At 46.5% G+C, this 21,773-nt stretch overlaps 1 protein-coding gene across 2 annotated transcripts in view; it reads right to left on the minus strand.

Moving 5' to 3' along the window:
* Positions 1-7,987: 7,987 nt before the first annotated feature.
* Positions 7,988-21,773, minus strand: part of LOC140427801 (uncharacterized) — a 120,002-nt gene continuing 106,216 nt past the window's right edge. For both annotated transcript variants that reach the window (XM_072513471.1, XM_072513470.1), the window contains exons 7-9: positions 21,500-21,616; positions 17,655-17,729; positions 7,988-12,996 (exon numbers count right to left, since the gene is read on the minus strand). In XM_072513471.1, coding sequence (XP_072369572.1) covers positions 12,850-12,996; positions 17,655-17,729; positions 21,500-21,616 — 339 coding nt within the window. In that variant the 3' untranslated portion in view covers positions 7,988-12,849. The remainder of the gene's footprint in view (positions 12,997-17,654; positions 17,730-21,499; positions 21,617-21,773) is intronic.

A 21,773-nucleotide genomic window follows, 5' to 3' on the forward strand; every position in this document is an offset into this window, starting at 1 on the left:
GGTTTGGTCCCTCAGGGAATCAAAGGATATGGAGGACAACTGGAAAAGTTTAGTTGAAGCCGAATATCAGCCATGATTATATTGAATGGCGGAGCAGGCGCATCAGGCTCAGTCCTGCTCCTATTGTATTTTAAAACACCTCCCACCTTATGTCTAGGCCAGTTATAGATTAAGTGATATATTGTGATGATTATTCCACAACACCTTAATTGATGCAATTACCACAATGCTAGGTTAATGAGATGGATAGTGCTGTCTCTTCCATCACACAATTCCTACTGGTGCATGGTAAAGGTCTCTGCAGCCTATAGCACATGATCACATTGGAAATTGTATTCTAACTGGTTGGAGGCTCCTGTCATAAGTGATTGTTTTGAAAAATCCCATGCTCCCTCCCTTCTCTAACAGAAACTCTTATCCAATGCAGAAGTACAATAACTTATTTAAAGAACACTAAACACACATCAAAATCCCATGTAGATTTTGCAGAGAGGCAGTGACACATGGCAGTCTAATACAAGATACCTCTTATCCCCCATCCCAGATTCTGTGCTGTTGGCCCATCTAAATGTCCTAGGCGCCTTACTTCAGACCTCACATAAAAATATTGGAAATCACCAGTTTCTCTACACCAGTTAGGTTTGCTCTATTTAAATATTCTATAACTGAAACAATCAGTAAAGTTCCCCCCCCCCCCCCTCCAATTTTATCAAACTCCTCAATCTAGGATAGATAAATGAAGTTAATGGGGAACGAGGGGCAAATCCAAGGTTAGATTCATGTCTGCAATCCGATGGATACTGGAGGCTAATCACCTCAGGTTAGGGCATTGCTGAATGAGCTCAGGACAGCATTGTAGGCTCCACTGTCTCGAGCTGAGTTCAATGGGATTGCTTGCAGATGATTGCCCAATTCCTCAGAAAATGAAGCAGTGCATGTGCACACGCAGTAAGATCTGCGCAATATCTAACAACAGGGTAATGAATGGAAGACAGCATTCACACTGCACATGACAGGCAATACCCATCTCCCACAGATGCCAACACTACTCCCTTGGTACTCAATGGTACTATCATTGCTGAGTGCCCCATCAACAGTGATCAGAAACTTATCCAGACCAAATACACAAATGCCACCAAGATATTAGGTGTTGCGCGTACGGCTCACTTCCGGACTCCCTAATGCTCTTTTACCAACAAGGTACAAGGAGCTTGCTGCAATACTCATTTTCCTGGATGGGTACAGCAGTGAAAATACACAAACTTAAACATCCTGAACAAAAACTATCCTGGCACATCCCAAACGCTAGTTTGACGATTCACTGCAATGTGCAATATCTAGAGTAGATAGAGTAGCCACGTGGAAGAGTAGGAAATGCGCAAGATGACTTCCGGTTGCGGCTATGCCTAGGTTGGTCGCACGTTCGGCAGCTCCCGCCGGGAACAGACTTTTGGGCTCTCTAGAGGGGCCCCAACGGCAATTGTTCGACGGCTTCCAGTGTGGGAAGGTGACAGCAAGGTCCCCCCGACATTATATGGATTGGACCAGGAGTGGAGCGGTGAAAAAAGTGATCTTGGAGCAGCGAAAAGTGAGAGGGAGAAAAAACAAGATGGCAGCGGGTGGAGACCAAGCAGCATGGGCGCAGTAGTCGCAGGAGCAGCAGGGATTTCTTAAACGCTGCTTTGAGGAGCTGAAAACCGAAATGCTGGCGCCAATGAAGGCGGCGATCGAGAAGCTAGTGGAGACCCAGAAGGCCCAAGGGGCGGCGATCCGGCAAAAAGCCTTGGAGAACGAGGACGAGATTTTGGGCCTGGCGGTGATGGTGGAGGCGCAGCACAAGAGGTGGGCGGAAAGATTTGAGGACCTGGAGAATAGGTCGAGGAGGAAGAATCTTCGGATTCTGGGTCTCCCTGAAGGAGTGAAGGGGCCCGATGCCGGGGCATATGTGAGCACGGTGCTCAATTCGCTGATGGGTGCGGGAGCCTTCCCGAGGCCCCTGGAGCTAGATGGGGCTCACCGGGTCCTAGCAAGGAGACCCAAGGCAAACGAGCTGCCAAGGGCTGTAGTGGTGAGGTTTCACCGCTTTATGGACAGAGAGTGTGTCCTGAGATGGGCCACGAAGGAGCGGAGCAGCAGGTGGGAGAACACGGAGTTCCGAATCTACCAGGGCTGGAGTGCAGAGGTGGCTAAGAAGAGAGCTGCTTTCAATCGGGCTAAGGCGGTGCTCCATCGGAAGGGGGTGAAGTTCGGTATGCTGCAGCCAGCGCGATTGTGTGTCACGTTCCAGGATCGGCACCACTATTTCAAAATGCCTGATGAGGCATGGAGCTTTATACGGACTGTAAAGTTGGACTCAAATTGAGGGTTTGTTGTGGGGGGATGTTTACTGTGTATGTTGGGCGAAATTCTCCCCCAACGGCGCGATGTCCGCCGACTGGCGGCAAAGACGGCGCCAATCAGACGGGCATCGCGCCGGCCCAAAGGTGCGGAATGCTCCGCATCTTTGGCGGCCTAGCCCCAACATTGAGGGGCTAGGCCGACGCCGGAGGGATTTCCGCCCCGCCAGCTGGCGGAAATGGCGTTTGTTGCCCTGCCAGCTGGCGCGGAAATGCGGCGCATGCGCGGGAGCATCAGCGGCCGCTGTCAGTTTCCCGGCGCATGCGCAGGAGCGTCAGCGGCCGCTGTCAGTTTCCCGCGCATGCGCAGTGGGGAGAGTCTCTTCCGCCTCCGCCATGGTGGAGGCCGTAGCGGAGGCGGAAGGGAAAGAGTGCCCCCACGGCACAGGCCCGCCCGCGGATCGGTGGGCCCCGATCGTGGGCCAGGCCACCGTGGGGGCACCCCCGGGGTCAGATCGCCCCGTGCCACCCCCCCCAGGACCCCGGAGCCTGCCCACGCCGCCTGGTCCCGCAGGTAAATACCAGGTTTGATTTACGCCGGCGGGACAGGCAATTTCTGGGCGGGACTTCGGCTCATACGGGCCGGAGAATCCAGCGGGGGTTCCCGCCAACCGGTGCGGCCCGATTCCCGCCCCCGCCCAATCTCCAGTACCGGAGACTTCGGCGGGGGCGGGATTCACGACGGCCAACGGCCATTCTCCGACCCGGCGGGGGGTCGGAGAATGACGCCCATGGTGTTTATTACGTTTAGGGAATGTTCCTTTGGTTGGGCGCTGGTTGTGATGGGTGAAGGGATTTGATGGGGAGACTGTGGGAGAGTGTGGGCGTCGGTGTTGGAGGGGCAGACCCCCACGAAGGAAGGGGGGGAGTGGAGGCCCGGGGATGGGGATTTGGGGTAAGGCCGCAAAAGGAGCTGCGCCAGAGGGGGTGGGGCCGGCTCAGGAAAGCGCGGGCTTTTTCCCGCGCTAGGGAAGGACGGGGGTGGGGGCCGGGGGGAGATGGGCGGTGCTGGAGAGGAGCGCACACTGACTGCCAGGGAGGGGGAGGGGGGATTCTCACACTGGGGGGGGGGGGTCAATGGAATGGCGGGAGAGGCCGGGGTCAGCAGGAGTCAGCTGACTTACGGGAGTGTTACGGGGGGAGCAAAATGGCTAGATGTAGATCTAGCAGGGGGAGGGGGGGTACAGGGTTGCTGCTGCATTGGCCAAAGGGGAGCTGGAAGTAGGAAAGGTGGTCGGGGCGGGGGCCGGCCGCCTGGGGGACTGGAGGGTGCGGGAGGCGCGGGCACGTGGCTGGCCTAGAAAAGGAAATGGCTAGTCGGCGGGGGGTTGGGGGGGGGGTGGGGGGAGCAGCCCCCCAATCCGGCTGATAACTTGGAATGTGAGGGGCCTGAACAGGGCAGTCAAGAGGGCCCGGGTGTTCGCGCACTTAAAGGGACTGAAGGCAGATGTGGTTATGCTCCAGGAGACACATTTGAAGGTGGCAGATCAGGTTAGGCTGAGAAAGGGATGGGTAGGAGGACAGGTATTCCACTCAGGGCTGGATGCGAAGAACAGAGGGGTTGCAATACTGGTGGGGAAGTGGGTGTCGTTTGAGGCAATGAATATTGTAGTGGATAATGGAGGTCGATATGTGATGGTGAGCGGTAGGTTGCAGGGGGTGCGGGTGGTATTGCTAAACGTATATGCCCCGAACTGGGGTGATGCCGGATTTATGAAACGCATGCTGGGTCGGATTCCGGACCTGGAGGTAGGAAGCTTGATAATGGGGGGGGGATTTCAACACGGTGCTGGACCCAGCACTGGATCGCTCTAGGTCCAAGACAGGTAAGAGGCCGGCTGCGGCCAAGGTGCTTAGGGGGTTTATGGACCAGATGGGGGAATGGATCCATGGAGGTTTGTCAGGCCCCTGGCCAGGGAATTTTCATTCTTTTCCCACGTCCATAGAGCCTACTCCGGGATAGATTTTTAAATTTTGAGTAGGGCGCTAATCCCGAAAGTGGAGGGAACGGAGTATTCGGCCATAGCCATCTCAGACCACGCCCCGCACTGGGTGGGGCTGGAGTTCGGAGAGGAGAGGGACCAGCGCCCGTTGTGGCGTCTTGATGTGGGATTATTGGCGGATGAGGAGGTGTGTGGGCGGGTGCGAGGTTGCATTGAAAGATATTTGGAGGCCAATGACAACGGGGAGGTGCAGGTGGGGGTAGTATGGGAGGCGCTGAAGGCGGTAGTCAGGGGAGAGCTAATCTCCATTAGGGCCCACAGGAAGAAGAGAGAGGGGAGGGCGAGGGAGAGGTTGGTGGGGGAGATCTTAAGGGTGGACAGGAGATATGCAGAGGCCCCCCGAGGAGGGACTACTCAGGAAGCGGTGGAACCTCCAGACGGCGTTCGACCTGTTGACCACAGGGAAAGCAGAAGCACAGTGGAGGAAAGCGCAGGGGGCGACGTATGAGTATGGGGAGAAGGCGAACCAGATGCTGGCACACCAGCTTCGTAAGAGGGAGGCAGCGAGGGAGATAGGTGGAGTTAAGGATAGCAGGGGGAATACGGTGCGGAGTGCGGTGAGAATAAACAAGGTATTTAGGGACTTCTATGGGGATCTGTACAGATCTGAGCCCCCAGTTGGGGAAGAGGGGATGCGATGATTTTTGGATCAACTGAGGTTCCCGAAGGTGGAGGAGGAGGAGGTGGCTGGTTTGGGGGCACCGATTGGGCTGGAGGAGCTGGTTAAAGGATTGGGGAGCATGCAGGCGGGGAAGGCCCCGGGGCCAGATGGGTTCCCGGTCGAGTTTTATAGGAAATACGTGGACCTGCTAGGCCGGTTGCTAGTGAGGACTTTCAATAAGGCAAGGGAGGGGGGGACCTTGCCCCCGACAATGTCCGGGGGGCTGGTCTCTCTGATCCTGAAGCGGGACAAGGACCCACTGCAATGTGGGTCGAATAGACCGATCTCGCTCCTCAATGTGGATGCTAAGTTGCTGGCAAAAGTGCTGGCTACGAGAATTGAGGACTGTGTCCCGGGGGTGATTCATGAGGACCAGACGGGATTTGTAAAGGGCAGGCAGCTAAACACTAATGTGCGGAGGCTCCTCAATGTGATTATGATGCCCTCGGTGGAGGGAGAAGCGGAGGTAGTGGCAGCTATGGACGCGGAGAAGGCATTCGACCGGGTGGAGTGGGAGTATCTTTGGGAAGTGCTGCGGAGGTTTGGGTTCGGGGAGGGGTTTATCAGTTGGGTCAGGCTCCTATATAGAGCCCCGGTGGCGAGTGTGGCTACGAATCGGCGGAGGTCGGAGTACTTTCGGCTGTACCGAGGAACGAGGCAGGGGTGCCCCCTGTCCCCCTTATTGTTTGCATTGGCAATTAAGCCTCTGGCCATGGCACGAAGGGAGTCCAGGAAATGGAGGGGACTGGTCCGTGGGGGAGAGGAACATCGGGTGTCGCTATATGCGGACGACCTGTTGCTGTATGTGGCAGATCCAGTAGGGGGGATGGCGGAGGTCATGCGGATCCTAAGGGAGTTTGGGGACTTCTCGGGGTATAAGCTCAATGTAGGGAAAAGTGAGCTCGTTGTGGTGCATCCAGGGGACCAGGGAAAGGGGATAGACGACCTACCGTTGAAGAGGGCGGAAAGGAGCTTTCGGTACTTAGGGATCCAGGTGGCTGGGAGTTGGGGGGCCCTGCACAAGCTCAATTTGACACGGTTGGTGGAGCAGATGGAGGAGGATTTCAAAAGATGGGATGTGCTGCCACTCTCGCTAGCGGACAGGATACAGTCGGTTAAAATGATGGTCCTCCCGAGGTTTCTCTTTGTGTTCCAGTGCCTTCCCATTATGATTTCCAAAGCCTTTTTCAAACGGGTAGGTAGGAGCATCATGGGTTTTGTGTGGGCAAATAAGACCCCGAGGGTAAAGAGGGTGTTTCTGGAGCGTAGTAGGGACAGGGAGGGCTGGCGCTGCCGAATCTGTGCGGCTATTATTGGGCTGCCAATGTGGCGATGATCCGTAAGTGGGTAATGGAGGGAGCGGGGGCGGCGTGGAAGAGGTTAGAGATGGTGTCCTGTGTGGGCACGAGCCTGAGAGCGCTGGCGACGGCACCGCTGCCGCTCTCGCCGACAAGGTACACCACGAGTCCGGTGGTGGCAGCGATGTTGAAGATCTTGGGGCAGTGGAGACGACACAGGGGCGAGGTGGGAGCCTCGGTTTGGTCCCCGATTCGGGAGAACCATCGGTTCGTCCCGGGAAGGATGGATGGGGGGTTTCGGAGCTGGCATCGGGCGGGGATTAGAAGAATGGGGGACCTGTTTATAGATGTGTCGTTTGCGAGCCTAGGGGCGCTGGAGGAGAAGTTTGGGTTACCCCCGGGAAATGCTTTCAAGTATATGCAAGTGAGGGCGTTTGTGAGGCGGCAGGTGAGGGAATTCCCGCTGCTCCCGGCACAGGGGATTCAGGACAGGGTGATTTCGGGGGTATGGTTCGGGGAGGGCAAGGTGTCGGCGATTTTTCAGGAGATGAAAGAAGAGGAAGCTTTGGTAGAGGAGTTAAAGGGCAAGTGGGAGGAGGAGCTTGGGGGAGGAGATTGAAGAGGGTCTGTGGGCTGATGCCCTGAGTAGAGTTCATTCTTCCTCCTCTTGCGTCAGACTCAGCCTAATACAATTCCAGGTTACTCACAGAGCGCATATGACAGGGGCGAGGTTGAGTGGGTTCTTTGGGGTGGAGGACAGATGTGGGAGGTGCTCGGGAAGCCCAGCGAATCACGTCCACATGTTCTGGTCGTGCCCGGCACTGGATGGGTTTTGGAGGGGTTTCGCGAGGACTATGTCCAAGGTGGTGAAAGTCCAGGTCAAGCCGAGTTGGGGGTTGGCATTATTTGGGGTAACAGACGAGCCGGGAGTGCAGGAGGCGAAAGAGGCCGGTATCCTGGCCTTTGCGTCCCTGGTAGCCCGGCGGAGGATCTTGCTATTATGGAAGGACGCAAAGCCCCCCAGTGTGGAAGCCTGGATAAATGACATGGCAGGGTTCATTAAGCTGGAGAGGATAAAGTTTGCCTTAAGAGGGTCTGTGCAGGGGTTCTTCAGGCGGTGGCAACCGTTCCTAGACTATCTCGTGGAGCGTTAGGAGGAGGTCAGCAGCAGCAACCCAAGGGTGGGGGGGGTCTCTTTCGGGGGGAGAATTCGGGTGGGTGAGGGGGGGCTTCCCTATGGGTACCTTTGAATGTCATATGGGGGGAACCCAATGTATAAGTTTTGTATAATTTTTGACTGTTGTGTTTCTTTCTTTTTGTTATGGGGGGGGGGGGGGGTTTGTTTAAAATTTTGTTGGAAAATTTGAATAAACATTTTTTTTTTTTTTAAATGCGCAAGATCATCATCATATCCAAGTTCTCCACATCACACACCATCCTGACCTGATCTCACAGGTTTGTTCTTTCATTACTTCCAAGTCAAAATTTTAAAACCATGTGTCAGACTATATTGTGGGAGTACCTTCACATCTTGGACTAGATAACCACCACCTCCTTGCCAATGATGCCCACATTCTGAAGTCTGTGTTGTTTTTTTTAAAGTATGCTGAATCAGAAACAATGCTCAAATATTGGTAAAAGTTTGATTTATTCAATTCAGCACATTTGATTATCACAATAACAAATTGTCTGATTTCTGAGAACAAATAGTACCAAGTTAGTTAAGAGTTGAATCCCTGGTATTATATTCCACTACATAAACATAGAACATAGAACAATACAGCGCAGTACAGGCCCTTCGGCCCACGATGTTGCACCGAAACAAAAGCCATCTAACCTACACTATGCCATTATCATCCATATGTTTATCCAATAAACTTTTAAATGCCCTCAATGTTGGCGAGTTCACTACTGTAGCAGGTAGGGCATTCCACGGCCTCACTACTCTTTGCGTAAAGAACCTACCTCTGACCTCTGTCCTATATCTATTACCCCTCAGTTGAAAGTTATGTCCCCTCGTGCCAGCCATATCCATCCGCGGGAGAAGGCTCTCACTGTCCACCCTATCCAACCCCCTGATCATTTTGTATGCCTCTATTAAGTCTCCTCTTAACCTTCTTCTCTCCAACGAAAACAACCTCAAGTCCATCAGCCTTTCCTCATAAGATTTTCCCTCCTTACCAGGCAACATCCTGGTAAATCTCCTCTGCACCCGCTCCAAAGCCTCCACGTCCTTCCTATAATGCGGTGACCAGAACTGTATGCAATACTCCAAATGCGGCCGTACCAGAGTTCTGTACAGCTGCAACATGACCTCCCGACTCCGGAACTCAATCCCTCTACCAATAAAGGCCAACACTCCATAGGCCTTCTTCACAACCCTATCAACCTGGGTGGCAACTTTCAGGGATCTATGTACATGGACACCTAGATCCCTCTGCTCATCCACACTTTCAAGATCTTTACCATTAGCCAAATATTCCGCATTCCTGTTATTCCTTCCAAAGTGAATCACCTCACACTTCTCTACATTAAACTCCATTTGCCACCTCTCAGCCCAGCTCTGTAGCTTATCTATATCCCTCTGTAACCTGCTACATCCTTCCACACTATCGACAACACCACCGACTTTAGTATCGTCTGCAAATTTACTCACCCACCCTCCTGCGCCTTCCTCTAGGTTATTGATAAAAATGACAAACAGCAACGGCCCCAGAACAGATCCTTGTGGTACTCCACTTGTGACTGTACTCCATTCTGAACATTTCCATCAACTACCACCCTCTGTCTTCTTTCAGCTAGCCAATTTCTGATCCACATCTCTAAATCACCCTCAATCCCCAGCCTCCGTATTTTTTGCAATAGCCTACCGTGGGGAACCTTATCAAACGCTTTGCTGAAATCCATATACACCACATCAACTGCTCTACCCTCGTCTACCTGTTTAGTCACCTTCTCAAAGAACTCGATAAGGTTTGTGAGGCATTACCTACCCTTCACAAAGCCATGCTGACTATCCCTGATCATATTATTAAACAAAGCTGCATTAATTAGTAATATATCCCATGGTTATTTTATAGTGTGTAAATTCCTTAAACCTTATTCCACTACATTCTGGATTAAAGAAAACAAGGCCAGTTGCTATGAAAAACATTACAAAATGTTGTTGACATATTTACCTGAATTTTTATTAGCAAGTGTTATGGGGCAGGCCAAGTGTTAATTGTGGACAGAATTTGGGTAATACTATTCAAAGTTGATTGTTAGGTGGTCTTTGAAGGCAGCTTCCTGATTATTCCTGACTTTTGGACCCCACTCAGCTGTGAAGAATACTCTACGGTCCCATACGTGGTGTTCATGACACCTCAAAATAACATTTGCAACAATCGCTGATAGATGAAGCAAAATAAAAAAGATTCAAAAACAACCAGTACCAAAAGTATAGCACCAGCTAATGTGTTTTCCGTTCAAAGCACTTTGGGGGGAAAAAAAAAAACTTTAGACGGATTTTGAATAGTTGCTCCACAACAATTTGTTTCTGTGCATGCAAACCAGATGGTATATCCATTACAGCATAAGTGATATAGGGGACTCACAGTTCACTTTCTCTTCCTCTGCCACAACAGTTCCTCAACTGTTAGCGGCCCACACACTCATTTTTCACGTGTGAATTTAGACCCAGGAATGATTGTGAACGATTCGTTAACATGTGACATCAGAACGAAGTTCAAGCCTGCCCTCACCCAATAATCAAACATTACTTTCCAACAGGTGTGATTGAATAAGACTGAGATTTAGGCATAATCGGTTTGCACCTCCACTGCCGCACCCCACCCCACATCTAAGCTACGGACATGGGTGTGTCACCACTGCCATCCAGCTACAGATCAGCCAACTCATCCCACCCAGTTTGGCTGGATGATCACCCTGGCTCAGTGCTGCCCAAAATGTATCAATTTCCCATTCAGATATTGTGACAGCCCGGGTAAGTACCAAATATTCTAAAAATGGATATGTCCTCTACAGAAATGGAATTTGCATCTTGTACAAATTAAAAGCTCTTGTATTATAGATCTGTATAGGTAGGTGTACATGATAGAATATGATCAAGATGAAGGTATTGGGACAAATGTCCACAAATTTGTGGATGGCAAAATCTACAAAGAATCCTTGAGGAGAAAAAACTTATATTGATTTAAGGGGAGAAATGGGCTTACATTTGTAAAATATTATTAATGGCAGAATTTTCTGTCCAGGTTAAGGCTAATGGGACTCGTGGTTAATTATGGTCAAATGCAACCGCAATTGCAGGGGGGTTACATGTGAATATCCAAAGGTTGCTGTCTAAGTTGCGTTGCTCTACTGTACTGTTAACTTTGCAAAAAAAAGTTGCATCTGTCCCCGAGCTTTGTTTTTTAAAAAAAAGGAACTTGTTGCATTTGTCCATTAGACCCACCACAGAAAGTTAAATCTTGTGTAAGTATCCTTTTGTGGCAATTGTTAATAGCTGGTAATCAGCTTCTCTGAATTATTTGCAAATGTGGAATTTCATTCCCTCAGGTATTGAATTCTGTAGAGAATTCAAAAATATCAAAATGTAAAAATGCTGTCCTTGCATCTATTTTCCTCTTAATCCAATATTTATTTCCCCGTCTTCATTTCATTGTCTGTACCTGACTTGGCATTGAATTCAACCCTTATGACAACCTCCTTCTCAGTCCTTCCTGTTTATTTCCCAATCCTTGCATCGCATTAGTTGAGAAGATACTTTATTGGTTTCCCTGTTCACTCAGGTCGAAATACCCAGTTCCCTTGCTGTGCTATTATCGGCAAAAATACTTCGGAAGGATTGAAGGGTGAATTTAACTAATCTCAGGTGTCTTGATACAGCAAATTCTTGTCCATTGTCATGTATGTGGATAGGAATAATGCCAGACAAGTGTACATTGCAATAGAGCTTAGTTTTTTTATACTTTATGGCACAAGTGGACAAATGAAGTAATGGATGGTTAAAATGTGAACAAAATATTAAAGCAAACTGTAAGGCAAAATATAGTATTGTCGTATGTGTCGGAAACTACTCATCTACATTTAGAAACCATTTCAAATAAATCATTTTTCAAGCTAAAGATTTAGCATAACAATGGTTCGGTTTTATACCTCAGTTACTCTCCTTTGGTGGTTTTTGTTGAAGGATACTCATCTTTTATGCAAATAATACTAGTGTGTGCGTTTTTAAGCAGATTTACGGTTTTCACAGAGTAATATTTATTGGGTTTGACAGGTGCTGACAAAAATCACAACACGGTTGAGATAACAAATGTGACCATAGGAAATTACAACTCCAACCACTTTTACCAATCTTATGCAGCCTGTTGTTCATACCTGACAAAAATTAATGTTAGCCACTTTCCATTCCCATAGATGTTAATAATAAACACACTGCTTATACCATAATGGCCTCATTTGGGTAGGCTCGACTGTTCAATAAGCTATTCACACCTATGTTTAAGCACATAAGTAATCAAAGTAGGTAATTTGGCACCTTGAGCCTGTTCCGCTCTTCAGTAAGATCATGGATAACCTTCTACCCCAGATACACCTCCCCGCTATTCAATCATCCGATTCCCTTAGGATCCACATAAAAAATCCTAGTCTTGAGCATTCTTAGTGGCTGTGCATTCAGTGCCCTCTGGGAATGAAAATTCCTAGATTCCCAACCCTTCCAGTGAAGAAACTTTTCATCTCAGCCCCTTAGTCTGAGACTGTGTCCCAAGGTTCTTGATTCCCCAGCCCAGCCACTATTGCTTTCCTCAGACAAGGTCACCAAAACTGTACACGGTATTACAGGTGTGGTCTCAGCAAAGCCCTTTATACAATTACAGTAAAGCCTCTACTCTAATCTCTTTATAATGAAGGCTAACATATAATTTGTTCACCCAATTGTTTTGTGCACATGCTTAACTTTGATTCATATACAAAGACACCCACATCACTTTGACTAGGAACATTTTACAGTCTCTCAGTGATTACTTTATTTAATCCTCTTCATTGGTGTCAGATTATGGTTAATACTAACAGCACTGAGTAAAGCAGTAAACATGGCTGGAGAGAGAAACTGAAGAAAACTGACCTCTTAAACAAGATGTCAAGTTAATGTTTCAGAAATGCTACTGGTTTGATGATGCGCCTCATATAGCAAGTCACATTTACACCAAACATGCCTGATACACATCAGGGTAAAGCAAATCTTAGAAGAAATATAATTTCTTATGGTCACAATTTTAACCTTTGCCAATGATGTAAAATTATTGGATTTTATCCTTGACCTTGGAAACATTTTGAAGGAAGTGAGTTGCTCATTGAGAACTCTGAAAACCGGATATCCGGAGCCACAGGACCTGCAAAACCCAAGGACCAACAAAAAATAATGTATGGCACAGTAGCAAATGTTTGTTTTCTGATATTATTACAGCAAGATCAAGCTGGGATTATATAGATTTCTGGATGATGGTCGGGAGTTCACCGACTGGAGGAGGGTTGTATTTTTCCAGGCGCATCAATCGGCGTAGAATATCCTGCTTTTGGGATGGCCAGCAGTAGACATGTGTATTTTGTAGCCATGAAGGAACATGTTTCTAAACAAATAAAAATTAGAATAAGCAAATCAATTTTTAATTTAGAAAAGACCGCTATAATCTGTTAAAAATGCCACTTATTAATAAAGACGGCCATACTCTTTATTAAATCAAAATAATCACAGATTAGGGTTGATTCTGCTCTCATAACTACAAAGTCAGTACTCCATCGTTTCTCCCAATTATATTAGCTGCAGAATTTGATGGACTGGTCCCAATTAGTTCGACCGGATTCTATAAGGGTTTGATTTAGGGTGGAGTGCCTTAATTTCACTGGAAATGAACAAGTACAACATATAAACTTGTACATCCCTAACTTAGAATAACCACTTTTCAGAATAAAAGTACAGATTTAACCTTTGATTGCACATGGTTGCTTCTCCTCAGCCTTCTGTTTTCACCGGACAATCTCCAGCTTGGTTGATACTCTGCCACTCCTTGGTTTGTCTATGCTCCAAGTTGATCCTGCTCTGTTTTCAATTCAACTACATCTAACATTGAATCTCAAATAGAAATGTTGAGAAGCAAGCAACATCAGGCCCCGCCCACCCGGTTTTGTTCTTTTTTGCTTGTTCTGTATGTATTTTCTTTTTAGAAAACAGAAAAGAGGAGGGGGCAGAAAGCCTCCCCCCCCCTCCCCACAATGACATGTATAACGTAATTGTCTCTCCGTTGCTTCTATGTACATACACTGTCCCAGTTTTTACTTTCCCATCCCTTGGTTTTTTTATATAGTTTTTGTTATCTCTTTTTGGTTTCTCTATGTGTACACCTGTAAATATTCCATGTATAAATAAGCAATAAAAAACATTTTTAAAAAGATAGAAATGTTGATTTCTCATAATTTCCCTTTCCTCCATTTACAGCCAGGACACGTCCCTTCCAATCTCAACCATGCTGACGTAACTTGAACACTGTGCCCTGTCAGGAAAATACTAATCACATTAAAGTATCAGGGAAATCTAATAAATTGAATGTTCTCTGCTGATTATATATCTTTAAAAACTATTGGAAAGCTGCTTAAGGCAGAGACAGTTTGGTTATGCAAAAGTAAATTAGTGCTTTTGATATGTTGATGAGCTTAGCAACTCTGCAAACAGATGTTTACCTCAGGCAAGACAGTACTAATGGAGAACAGAACATAAAGGACAAGATGCAAACTTTGCATGTACATTTGAAAAAGTAGACTCACAAAATGAAGGTAATTAAGTTTGACTTCTGATGAGGTTAGTTCAGATAAGGGAAGATAAAAAGGGAAAATCTATATAACAGGAGATGACTAAACCTATGCATGAGTAGCGCCTTCAGACCTCAGCCACAGCAGGAATAGCTGTTTAACTCCCAGCAAGCTGGGTCTGCGAAGAAAGCCTGTCTTAAGAAGCCAGTTTTGTTTGTTTTATCTCAGAAGCCAACCCCAAAGAGACATAACTGCCTGGTATGGTAACTGTTACTGGATTTTTATTAGAGTTTTTATAAACCTATAAGATGTTGCAGAATTCTCACGGACAATTAGTTCCGAAGGTAGTGAAGTAAAGGTATTTGGAACTGGGTAAAGTTAGATAAACTATGTATAGCCATAATCTTAGTTAAGGCTGGTTTAGTCTATTGCTCATGAACCTTATTTTATTTATCAGAAAATATTTGGGATATTCACTAGTTTTAAAACTTTTCCTCACATTATATCAAATTGCAAAATGCAGTTCGAGGGCAGCTGTTTCAAGTTTCACTTCTGGGATTTGGAATAACCTGGCGTCCACCATCAACCATGTTCTTAACAACCCATTTCCGAATGTACTTTGGCTTCTGTTCAGATGCACCCCAATTAAGTCTCTTTCTCCCCTTCTTGACCCATTCTCTCCTGACCTCCTTTTCTCGTCATTCAAGTCATCACATCTGCTCATTTCTCCCTTCTTGGGTAATTTTCCCTACAACCCAGACAGTCACTACTTTCTACATTTCCAGTCTTTAGTTGGTTTTGAATAAACCTCCAGCTACCGCCTGTGCTTCTTTCAGCATTCTCTGAAGACACCCATCAAGGCACTCAAGACTATCTCCGGATGAAAAGAAACTCTAACTGCCCTATCTCCAGTGTATTCACTAGAAGTTAATCTTGCTAACTTTATTATTCCAATCACTCCACTTACTACTCCTTCCTTAGACTCTGCCACCAGAGCAACAATCTCTGGCCCTCACCACATTTCCCTCCAAAATGGCAATTTTTCTTACAAAACTGACCCTTGCTACCCACCACCTTATTCTGAATGATTACACTGATATGTGGGCGTTGACAAAACTCTTGTTTATGATTCACAACACCCTGCCATTTCACCAGCCTACTTGTTACCACCTGCCCTTGGCCAAACCGCTTGGGTATCATTAACAATCGTTATTGTCACAAGTAGGCTTACATTAACACTGCAATGAATTTACTATGAAAATTCCCTAGTCGCCACATTCCGCGCCTGTTCGGGTACACTGAGGGAGAATTCAGAATGCCCAAATCACCTATCAGCACATCTTTCAGGACTTGTGGGAGGAAACCAGAGCATCCGGAGGAAATCCATGCAGACACGGGGAGAATGTGCAGACTCCGCACAGACAGTGACCCAAGCCGGGAATCGAACCTGGGACCCTGGCGCTGTGAAGCAACAGTGCTAACTCCTGTGCTACCATGCTGCCATATCAAATCAAGTCTCAAAACACCTTACTACTCCTGCTACGCCTTTGAGCACCTCACCTTATTCTACCCTACTCACCTCTCCTTTGAAATTTCAAATTCTTTCCATTCAAATCCTCCTTTCTTAGCCTTTGTACTAATTATTGATCATTTCGACAAGTATTCCAAGTCATCATGCCCTCCCCTCTGGTTTCACTGTCTTCCATTAATTCAAACTATTAACCTACATTCAAAGCTGCTCCTTTATCCGTGTGACTTCATACGTTCCATCTATCTCTGGGCACTCAATCACAGCAAGGCCATCTCCCACCACTTCCTCTGACTAGCAATGTATCAGTGGAAATAACACAGCAGTTTATATTAGAAAACCAAATGATAAAACATCGAAATTGCTAAGTTTATAAAATAAAAGCAGTAAAAGTCATTGATAAAAACACAAATACACTAGCTGTTGTATTAACCTGCACTCGCTTAAATGTTTACTCAAAACTGCAAATTTTTGAAAAATAATTTTTAATTTCCTACATTACTTTGGTGTTATATATTCTTTAATCTACTTCTGGCTTTCTTGAAGTATCAATATTAGTAGCCGTCAACCTCCAGTCAATTATCACCCCATCAACCGTCTCCTTTTTCAGTAAACTGACGGTAAAACTAATCAATACTGCTATTTAGCAACAACTATTTGTCAATAACCTGTTTGCCAATGTTCCTTGGTTCCTGACCTCTTTACATTTTGATCAAGACCCTGATGAGAGCCAAACTCAAGAGGAGAAAGGAGAATTGTGATCCTTGACACAAGACAGCTGATTGACTCTGACATCATGGAGCCCTAGCTAAACGGAGGACATTGGGAAAACCTTGCAGTACCTGGAGTCACACCTGACAGAGGCAGTAGGTGTCTGCCTGACTCACCATCAAAATGTATTGAGTGGTATGAAGTTATTGTATGGGAGTGGTAGATAAGAACCAAACTCGCCACAGAGAATCAAGCCTTTGATACAAGTACCCTTAAAGTGTTAATTACTATCAAACAACCTCGCCATCAGTGACAATTTGTGAATATTTACATTTCTATTCACCAAATCGCAACTTGGTAAATCCTGTACTTCTGCTTTAATTCAGAAACATTTTATTGTATGCGTCTTTGACTTCTCAGGCGTGGGATCCCGCGATCAAACGAGACTCTTGTTTTTTTGGCCTCGCCGAGGCCGCACTTGCCTCATTTCCTGCACTGACGGGGAAGAGATCAGGTCGTCATTTTTAAATGTCACTCTGATCTCCCAACCCTCTCAGTCTCCCCAACATGGCCTCCAGACCACCTAATTCCCCAACGTATCGCTAGCGGGGTCCTTGAGCCCACCCTCCCTCACAAGGGAAGGGCATCCCCGAGCCCGATCCCTGGCACAGGCAACCTGGTGCCAAGGTGTCTGGTTGACATCACCTGGGCAGCAGCACCAAGGTGCCCAGGTACCATCCTGCCCAGAGCCTAGCCACCTGGGGGGCATCCGATGGCCTAGGAGACCCTCGCCCCCACACCCATGTGCTGTTATTCCTGGTCAACATTAATGTGGACCTGTACTAAATGGCGCAATGGTGAGGTATCATTCGTTCCTGGGCTTCGGGAGAATCGGGCACCTACAGATTTAACTGAGACTAATAGTCACTTGAATATGTAAACCTGGATCAGCGAGGGTGAGATCAGTTTGCAATGTCTTGTGAGATTTTGTTAGATATCGTGAGGCATTCAGAGTATCGTAAATCGCGTGAGGCCTCTCATGAGATTTAACGGCTTTGTTGTGTCACGGAGTTCAAGCCGTTCAATGACGCCCCCTTTTCCCCCCTGCAACTTAAGTGCATCAAGGTATACTTATTCCGTAAGATCCTCACGAATCACAAACACCCCCCCCCCCCCCCCCCCCCCCCCCCCCCCCCCCCGGGCAAACAGCCTTGTATGTCAAATTCTCTTCATTTTGCTTACCATGCCGGCTCCTGGGAAAATAATGGGGACAAATCTGAAGTTCTTGCTCCCATTCTGAATAAATTCATTTTGAAGCTGCAACAAAGCAATAAGTGGAAGCTTATGAAACAGGCAAAAGTATTTTGAAGAGCATTTCAGAAATGACTATTTCTTACAGCATTTAGCATTAAAAGATAATCCAGACATTGAAAATTTGACTGCTTCCACAAAGCCAATACACTAGACCCGTCGTCAGAATTTATATCACGTCAACTATTTACCTAGCAACCAATCTGCAGCATTCTAAAATGTGATCACTGAAAATTCGTGGAACTTCCTCTGGCCATAAACACTTGACCGAGAGGTGCCAAAGCAACAAGAATACTTAAATTTGAACAAAATGATATCAACCTCGAACCATAAAGGAGTGCAGGCTTTTAATTTCACGTCTAACAAACTGACAGCTAAATAAGGGACGGTTCTGCATAGGCTAAGGAGGCTCATCCTTATTTTGTACGGAGATTTTTAAAAATAAATTTAGAGGCCCCTATTATTATTTTTTCCCAATTAAGGGGCAATTTAGCATGGCCAATCCACCTAACTTGCACATCTTTGGGTTGTGGGGGTGAAACCCACGTAGACATGGGGAGAATGTGCAACCTCCACACGGACTGTGACTCAGGGACTCGAGCCCGGGACCTCTGCGCCGTTGTAGGGAGTTAACTAACATCAGCTCAAGGACTTAACAACAAGGTTGGATATGTTTGCCTCCATTTACTTCACAGCAAATCCCGAGTTTGAAACTTACAGGGCTGGATTCTCCGCCGGAGGGATGCTCCGTTTTGCCGGCAGCCGGGGGGTTTCCCGACAGTGTGGAGATACCCCACAGTGGGAATTCTCATTGACCGGCTGGCGTAACAGAGCATCCCGCCGGCGGGGTGAAGCAGAAATGTGGCGGGACGGAGAATTCAGGCAACTATCTTCCGGTTTATTGCATTTTCCCTCAAAATGCTGGTGAGACTGAGAAGCTGGGCCATGGCGAGGATGGCATAACGGGGATCAGCACCCCCAGACTATTGATGAGGAACTGGGCAAGGGGAGGGGGAGGGGTGTGGGAACTGACAGGCGAGGGAATAAAATTTTATACCTGGTAGCTTCAGCATCAAATTTTCAAGTGTCGAAATTAGTTGAGGAATGATTTAAGGGCATACAAATAAAACTCTGATATGTGTGCGTGTCAGTCATAGCTCAGTTCGCAGCACACTCACTTTGGGAGTCATTGGATTGTTGATTCTCACTGGCTTTATAACGATCAACCGCAAAGTATTGAAATTATATCCAGAAATTGAACACTGCCTACAGAGTGAAGTGGGGGAAAAAGTGAGGAAATCCAACAAGTTTAATTAAGATTCCATTATTGCAATAACGAAGTGCTTTAGTCATGGATGCTCCGGTTGTCAGATTTCATCTGGAGCACCATGGTTCGTTTGGGTATTGGACCTCACAGCTATCTAGCGCAGATTCAGCAGCTATATCGGAGTGTTAAATTATGCAGACAGCTTACGTAAACCTGTAAAGAATTGTAACCTTTTGCATTCCTTTTAATTTAGAAGAATTGAGAATTAAACTAATGGAGGTATTTAAAATGATAAGGGGATTTGATAGGATACAACCGGAGAAATTATTTCCGATAGGGGTCGGAAATCCTAACCAGAGGGCAGAAGAAAGTTAGAACAAGACACTTAATGTAAAGTCAGGAAGCAAAGGGCAATGGAAGTCTGAGAGAATAATGGAAACACTAATTTTTGAATCTATAATATCTATGGATTTTATTCTGTATGTCCAGTTTAAAATTAAGTGATTCAGGTTTGACTTGTTGGGAAATTGACAGTCAGTCAGGAAATGGGGAAAAACAGATGTTTGTAAAGACACAAACTTGGTTTATTGTATTATGACTGTGCTTATTTGAGTTGAGCTGTCTTAATGCCACATTACAATTAGGTGTTTGTTTCTAAATCAGTTTGAAGGAACAGTTTGAACTTAAAATGATACCTTGGGCTGGTTTAGCTGACTGGACTAAATTGCTGGCTTTTAAAGCAGACCGAGGCAGGCCAGCAGCATGGTTCAATTCCCGTACCAGCCTCCCCGAACAGGTGCCGGAATGTGGCGACTAGGGGCTTTTCACAGTAACTTCAGTGAAGCCTACTTGTGACACTAAGTGATTTTCATTCATTTCATTTCATTCTCCGCCCCGCCACGCCACTTTTCAGCCTCGATGCGCCGACGGGAGTCTCCGTTACGCCGGCCGGTCAATGGGGTTTCCCACTGTGGGGCAGCCCCATGCCGTCGGGGAACCCCCGGGCGCCGGCAAAATGGAGAATCCGCCGCTTATGTTAAACAAATGATGCATCACTTTAATATATCTGTACCAGAAAGGAAATCTTTATTCTCTGATATTATGATAACTGCTGATTTTAATAACTTTATTGTGGATTTGGGTTAAGACATGTTGACAAGTGAATGTGACTTTATTGATGTCTTCTCTGTAGCTGGAAGCAGGTAACTTGTTTGTCATGGAGTATTTTCTTCTGGGATCTGAGGAAGTAAATGATAGAGCTGTACCTCAGTTTATGACCCATAAGCTGGGGTGACGAGGTGAATTGCGTCCGACTGCTGATAGGAGGAGTGAATTTGGACCATTTCCAAAAACGGGAGGAGGAATGGGAGACTAGGGGATTAAAGTTGGGAAATTGTAATTTTTGTTGGCATAGTGATACCGTGTTTCTGGAGTATGACTCTTCTGGACAGTTCAACATCACTTCAAAGACAAAGAAGAGAGACAATGTCGATGTTGACAACACCAAGAGCTCCTGGGATCTTGAGAGATGAGAAACTTCTATGTTGTCTTCACTGCTTCTTGTTAAGTATATGTAAAATCTTGCCCATCGAGTCTGCACCAACCACCTGAGAGAGCACACTACCTAGGCCCACTCTCCCATTCTATCCCTGTAACTCACTTAACCTGTACATCTCTGGACACTAAGAGGCAGGTTTTAGTCCAATGCACCTAACCCGCACATCTTTGGACTGTGGGAAGGGCAACACGGTGGCACAGTGGGTAGCACTGCAGCCTCACGGTTCAATCCCGGCTCTGGGTCATTGGCCTTGTGGAGTTTGCACATCCTCCCCGTGTTTGCGTGGGTTTCGCCCCCACAATCCAAAGATTTGTATGAAAAGTGGATTGGCCACGCTAAATTGCCCCTTAATTGAAAAAAATTAATTGGGTACTCTGAATTTATAAACAAAAAAAAATCTTTGGGACTGTGGGAGGAAACTGGAGCTAACCACTGTGCCACCCACAAATGGAGGTAATGCTTCAGGCTGAAGACCGTCTGATAGAATTTAATGATTTATAGTGGAACTTCCTCTCCCAAAAGACTTTAGATGCTCGGCCAATTGAAAGTTTATGATCAATAGGTTTGTTGTAGGTAAGGGCATTTAAGGGTCATGTAACAAAAGCAAGTAAATTAAGTTGGGTTACAGATCAGGCATGTTCTTATTGAATGCTGAAACACGCTGGGGAGGTTAAACGGACTGTGTCTATTCTTGTATGTTCTTAAGCAAGGTAAACTAGACTCGAGGTAATAACAGATAACAAAGTCGCTTCATAGGGATATGAGTAAATGGTAAGAGCAGGTATGAGTTGGAAGTAAATACAAGTTGGAAGTAATGGTGAAGAGAGAGATCACTAAACAATACAAGAGCTAAATCATGGGTAAGGAAAGAGAATGAATGTGGAGTTCAGGGGATGACTTCGTGATTTGAAAATTTCAAAAGCAAAGTCAGTCACTGTCATTAAGAGTTACCTGTTTGTAGATAAAGACTGTATTCAAAGAATGTTCATCGTTTTTCACTTCAACGTTTTGAGATGTAACAGCTTCGAAGTATTTAGGGCTGATAACGATAATGATCAGATATCCTTTCTGTGTGGGCAGACAAAAATAATGATGCCATTATTAAAGGCAATAAAAAAATGTTGTTTCAGAATTTTTAGGGGCTGGTTTAGCACAGTGGCTAAACAGCTGGCTTGTAATGCAAACAAGGCAGCAGCGTGGGTTCAATTCCCGTACCGGCCTCCCC

This window comes from Scyliorhinus torazame, chromosome 8 (assembly GCF_047496885.1).
Source record: "Scyliorhinus torazame isolate Kashiwa2021f chromosome 8, sScyTor2.1, whole genome shotgun sequence".
NCBI lineage: Eukaryota > Metazoa > Chordata > Chondrichthyes > Carcharhiniformes > Scyliorhinidae > Scyliorhinus > Scyliorhinus torazame.